Source organism: Salvia splendens, chromosome 14, assembly GCF_004379255.2.
Source record: "Salvia splendens isolate huo1 chromosome 14, SspV2, whole genome shotgun sequence".
NCBI classification, from domain to species: Eukaryota; Viridiplantae; Streptophyta; class Magnoliopsida; order Lamiales; family Lamiaceae; genus Salvia; species Salvia splendens.
In genome coordinates this window covers 8603861-8610105 of record NC_056045.1, presented here as the reverse complement: position 1 = coordinate 8610105, position 6245 = coordinate 8603861, and the positions used below count along the sequence as shown (strand labels likewise).

At 38.4% G+C, this 6245-nt stretch overlaps 1 protein-coding gene across 2 annotated transcripts; it reads left to right on the top strand.

Moving 5' to 3' along the window:
- Window positions 1-3356: 3356 nt before the first annotated feature.
- Window positions 3357-6021, top strand: LOC121763574 (myosin-7B-like). Of its 2 annotated transcripts, none has more exons than XM_042159620.1 (2): window positions 3357-3537; window positions 3740-6021. In XM_042159620.1, exon 2 carries the CDS (start codon window positions 3782-3784, stop codon window positions 5828-5830), a length of 2049 nt encoding a protein of 682 aa, XP_042015554.1. In that variant the 5' UTR covers window positions 3357-3537; window positions 3740-3781; the 3' UTR covers window positions 5831-6021. The 2 variants fall into 2 exon arrangements, with proteins under 2 accessions (XP_042015554.1, XP_042015553.1); XM_042159619.1 differs by having other exon boundaries at window positions 3659-6021.
- Window positions 6022-6245: the final 224 nt, after the last annotated feature.

The following is a 6245-nucleotide window of genomic DNA, read 5'->3' as shown; positions in this document are numbered from 1 at the left end:
TACTATCAATTTGAATAATGAGTTAAAAATTACATTAAATAGCTTGTGTTGTGATTCTTGTTCAACTTCCACTACAAGGATAAAAAGAACTTGGGGATCTTTTCACTAGAAATTTATGTATTAATCTAAGAAACTGATAGGGCCCTCGATCTTGTGAATCTCGTCAAGCATATCTCGTCCAATAAATCTTCTTTATTTTATTTATTTAGCATATCCTCTATTTTAGTTAGTTATCTTTATTTATTCTCCATATCTTTTGTAATCTTTTATTTAATTATGTTTCTTGATTAACAAGACATATGTTAGGGTTTAGAATTCTATATAATAGAATTCTATCGTATTTTCATTTATTGAGAAATAAAGTTAATTACTTGTTCTCATTCTGGTTCTGGCGGAAATCGCCCCCTAGCACTTCAACTAGGGTTTATCTTATTCTTCATAATTGTTCTAGTGCCCTATTGCTGATCGATAGGATACAACATCCTATCAACTGGTGCTTCCATTGTTTACTCTTCCTCCATCCAAATCTCTCAAAACTCACGACTCACGACAAAATTCCAGCCCGGAATTTTATGCAATGTGTTTTTGTGAGTTAATGAAGAAAGAGTAAAGTAAAAGAGAAGAAAAAGTAGAGAGAGTGTTGTTTCCTTTTTAAGAAACGTTTCATTTTTAGTGGGACAATCCAAAAAGGAAAACGTTTCATTTTAAATGTGACAGAGGGTATATAATATGTTCATTACTCCTGCATACAGTGTCCATAGTTATTTGTTATGCATATACTGCTGTTTTGATTATAATGCACCCCTACAGTTACATATATATACATATCTATTTAGAAAATAGAGTTTATGTATAGCACTACTCACTTCGTCCCACTATACTCTGAAAAAGTGCAATGCGTTCGACAATAAGTGTTGGCATACTTGGAAATCACCAGGGACGGATGTAGCATTAAACTAGATGGGACAAATGCCCCTGCTCATATTCCATTCTTTAGATATATGTATAACTAATTATAGAGATTTTTGTGTAAATCTTCCACTAATTGTCCATTCTTTAATTTTTAAAATTTCTTCATGTACTCCCTCCGTCCCGCACTACTTGCACTTATTTCCTTTCTGGGCGTCCCAAGTTATTTGCACTCTTTCTATTTTTAGCAACAATTTATACCTACAGCCGTAATTGTTGACTTTGTCTATCACTCATTCCTTAATCTCCATACCCAAAAGGAAAGGTGCGAGTAGTGCGGGACGAAGAAAGTATATTTTTGCCCCTCTTGCTAAGAATTCCTAGATCTGTCCCTGGAAATCACTATCAACAAGCCACGACCGAAGGATGTTGACATGGATGCAAATCCTGGACAAATAATCAAGACAGTGAGTGAGCATGCCTTGGATGACAAGATGCCTACACGGCGCTCCATGTCATACAAGGTGGTCCCTACGTTGAGCTGGAAGGACCGGGCAACGTGTCAACAACACGTGCAAGTGTGCCCGGATGAAGACAAGTTTGTTATAGTGTGTCAGGTATGACGCAGAACAAGATGCGCAAGTTCAGGCTCCTACTAAGCCCATTCTGCCGAGAGAAGTCTCGACGGGAGTGGATTTCGATGATTCTATTTCCGCTGCCGTTTCTACTTGTGAGAGTAACATATTTTGTGGGAACTATGAAAATTTGGTCGCACATACACCATTTGTTGAGACAAAAGTGTTGGAGTTTCATGAACTTGATGTGGGCTTTGATGGTGCCGAGGGAGGACTTAAGGTTGAAAATGGATCAAAGGATCTGGTGGTGTGTGATAATGAAGGGCTTAAATATTGCTGCAGTGGAGTTTGTTTGGAGCGGCCTAAATTTCTTGATGGTGAATGGAGTTGTGCTACTCTTCAATTTGGTGGAGATATAGGGGTTCACGTATTTGATCCAGGAATATTTGAGTCGGATGATATTGATGTTGTTATGAACACCCGAGAAGAATTCATCACGATAATATATTATTCTCATTTAGTGCAGATGTTGATTGGAGCTTATAGAGACTTCGGCAGCGGCTTGGTGACTTCCGTGGACATACTATTGCAAATCGGATTTCCCACCTTGAGGACAAGGTGGATTTCAACCGGGGGAGAGTTGATAGGGCCCTCGATCTTGTGAATCTCGTCAAGCATATCTCGTCCAATATATCTTCTTTATTTTATTTATTTAGCATATCTTCTATTTTAGTTAGTTATCTTTATTTATTCTCCATATCTTTTGTAATCTTTTATTTAATTATGTTTCTTGATTAACAAGACATATGTTAGGGTTTAGAATTCTATATAATAGAATTCTATCGTATTTTCATTTATTGAGAAATAAAGTTAATTACTTGTTCTCATTCTGGTTCTGGCGGAAATCGCCCCCTAGCACCTCAACTAGGGTTTATCTTATTCTTCATAATTGTTCTAGTGCTCTATTGCTGATCGATAGGATACAACATCCTATCAGAAACTCACAATTTACAGTAGCAATTATAATTAAAAGAAGAAATTTACAGTTCACAATTACAAACCAAATAAGCAATCAAATAATCAAAGAAATTCACTAATACAATGACAATTCAACACATAACTAAAAAACAATGATGAAGACAAGTTTGTTATAGTGTTTTGTCTCTTTGTTTGAGCTGTCATATTGGTGCAGCTAAGGTTTATTAGACTAGCCTCTGTATTAATAGAGTATGGTGAAATCTGACACACACTTTGAGCTAAAAAACAATCTTTCTTTATGCTCATTTATGCCTTCTTTCATGAAAGTTTCCTATTTCATAAGCAAGAATTCAGGACACCAGTCAAATGCAATATTATTACTGAATTCGACAGAACTAAAGTTTGGAATTCCACCTTTGTAAGAAGACGTTAAACAAATATGTAGATCTTGATCTCAGTCGACAAGAATCAGCAACATAATTCCGCAAAATGAATTTTTTCCTCGTTTCACAAGAAATCTTGTCCCCCTCTGGAGCTGTAGAAAAAATATTGAAGGGATGCGAAATACTCCCTCTATCACTAAAAAAATAAATAACATTTGAAACGATATACATTTTAATGTATAATTAGTTCAATCCCTAAAAAAATAGATAACATTCGAAACGATACACGTTTTAATATATAATTAGTAAAGCAAAAGTGAAATATAAAGAAAAAATGATTGAAATATGATTAATAGAGAATGGACACACCTTGTTCACGGTGTTTGAACGCTACTTGATACGCTAATTAACTTTTTTTTTCTATAAAAAAATAATACAGTTATCAACTTATCATCCGTCAGTTTACGCCTTTGTTGTATATTTCCGTTACTGGAAATTAGGCATATCATAATTTCACTAGAATTTCCGAGTTAAAGAAAAAGAAAAAGAAAAAGAGAAAAGAAAAAGAGAAAGAAAAAGAGAAAGCAGGGATGTAGCGTGTGTGTCCTTCCATTTGAATGATGATGAACTGAAAAGAGGGATGTTCAGCAATTCATACTCTGATAAACAAATCAACCACTTGTCTTGTCAATGTAAGTTTCTGCATTTCATTTTCAGAAGCAATTTTACTGCGCAGTCATTTTTCCCCCTTTTCCTTGATCTGTAATTTTCAATTCACACACACACACACCACCTCTTTCCCGCGTGTGTTAGGGTAAATGGCGGATGCACGTTCTACAACGTGACCTCTAATTTGTGCTCCTTTTCCGTCTCAATCGGTCGGTGATGGAGAAGACTCTGGAAGGTCTGAGCAAGCGCGCCGCTGTAACTGAGAGAATGGTGGATTTTCTGCAAATACAATGCTCAGAGATTGAGTCGAGGAAGCGGAAATTGGACGCGGCTTGGGACTCGGTGTCGGTGAGGATGCGTGGCGCCGATTTTCGCGAAGCAGCGCTGGATAAACGGGAGCGGGAATTGGAGGAGAGAGAGAGGAGGTTCTTCATGTTCGAAGACGCGAAAATGAGGGAACTGGCCTCTCACGAACAGGAGCTGGAACATCGTCACGCTGCGGTGGTGAAGCGTGTTCGGTTCCTTGATATGGAAAGGGCTGAAGTGGGAGTAGTTAGGCGGCGGGCGGGAGAGAGGTTAGCGAAGATTGAGGCTGATAAACAGAGCTTGATGTTTGAAAGACAAACTTTAGCGGAGGAGGAGGAGAGATTTGATGCGATGATCGATGCGTTGAAGGAGAAAGAGTTGTTCATAGAGGAGAACATGAGAGGAATTGCATTGAAAAAAGAGAATTTGGAGGAGAAGTGGAAAGAGATTGGTGAGGAGCAGGCTAGATTGGCTGATGAAAAGTCTAGGGACCAAAAACTGTTTAAGCATTATTTCATGGAGAGAATTGAGGTGGCAGAAAATAAGCTTGAGCAGGTGAGGTTGAAGATGGATGACAAGTTTGGGGAGATTGAATGTAGGGACAATGCGGGTTGGGAATCATTGGCGTTGAGTATAAAAGAAGCTGATTTGGTTAGGGAATCGGTGGAGAAAAAGTTGGAGGAGTTGGAGTGGATGAGAACAGAATTCATTTCATTCCAAGAGGAGAAAGCTAGAGAGTTGGCTTCGAAAGAGCAGCTACTGGATGCAATGAGTGAAAAGCTTGTCAAGGATGCCGAGTTGATGAATCAAGAATTAATAGAACGAGAGAAGTTGGGGCACTCGCTTTTGGAAAGGCTACAGTTGGCTAAAGAAAATGTGGAGGGGCTAAAGACAAGTGTTGAGAATAGATTCTATGAAGCTGATGAGAAAATGAGGAAGCTGGCTTCAAGAAGTGAAAAGGTCTTTAGGGATGCCGAGTTAATGAATGAAGAGTTGATAGAACGAGAGAAGTTGGGGCGTCAGCTTCTTGAGAGGTTATGTTCGGTAAAGGATTCTGTGGAGGGATTGAAGGCAGCAGCTGATCAGAGATTTATAGAAGTCTCTTTGAAGGAAACTGATTTGGATTCACTTCGAAATTGGGTTGAGAAGAAAATGGATGAGGCTGACTTCAAGAAAAGAGAAGTCGAGGAGCAAGAACGCAGAATTGCAGAAAAGGAAGGGCGTCTGATCGCTAAGGAAAAGGAACTTGAAGATAGACACAAAGTTAGGTTGGAGAAGCTAGATTCAAGAGAGAATTCTCTGAAAGAATTTACGCGTAATTGCTTCAAGGAACATCGTGCTATCAAAAGGGAGTTACGAACTGAGAAAGATTTGGTTGAGAAACGTGCTAGAGATCTTGATGAAAGAGAGCAACGTCTCTACCACACACTAGAGGAGCTTGAAATCAAGGAAAAACAGATGAGGTATAGTTTCAAAGTCCTTGAATATAAACAACACCACCCAACTGATGTCTTCATTGCCCCCATTGAGATCGAACCAGATGAGTCTGCAGACTTGAAGTTCATGGTGAGAATGAATGGTAAAACCTTGCAGATGTTTCTAAATGACAGGGAAAATGAGTTTGAATCAATGGTCGATGAAATCTTCAAAGTTCTTCACCTATCTTCTGATCCGGCAAAGTTGGTTCTAGATGCGATGGCGGGATTTTACCCTCCACGTTTAAGGGAAGAAGACGTGGAGTACAATGTTAGGAGAACCTGTATAATTCTGTTGGGGCAGCTTCTGAAATTGTCTCCTACCATCAAACCTCATGTTAGGGAAGAAGCAATAGAACTTGCTACTTCATGGAAGTCTCAATTGAAAGCTGCTCCTCAAATTGCAAAGTCACAGGAGGTTTTAGGATTCTTGTGCCTGTTGTCTGCATTTGATCTAGCCTCCTATTTTGATGAAGATGATCTTTCTAGTTTCCTGATGGTAGGTCAGCATAAAGAAGCACTTGTCTTGGAGTGAAGGTAGTATTTCTAGCTTATAATCTTTCCCCTTTCTGTCACTGCTAATTTAGTTGTGCTTACTTTCTCTTGGAAGGCTTCCACCTATCATTTTCCTTTTGACAAAATGAAGCCTGTGAATATTAGTATCAAGTTTCTCTTGCTTGTAATATCTAGTTGATTTGAAGAGGCTAATTTGGATATTGCAGCAAATGAAACTCTCTCCGTCCTATAAGTGTATGCACTTTTAGTTGGACGCCAGTTTTATGCACAATTGGTAAAGTAATAGAGAGATGAAAGAAAAAATAATTAAAGTATAGTTAGGGGAGCATGCGTCCCACCTCTATATAATGAAAAGTTTTTTCAAAATTAGTAAGTGCGTACTCTAGAGGGATGAACTAAAAATGTGCATACTCTTGTGTGACGGACTAAAAAGG

Bases quoted from the DNA above. Each gene is read 5' to 3' on its own strand.
- LOC121763574 (XM_042159619.1), top strand. From the start codon at position 3,731: ATGGAGAAGACTCTGGAAGGTCTGAGCAAGCGCGCCGCTGTAACTGAG.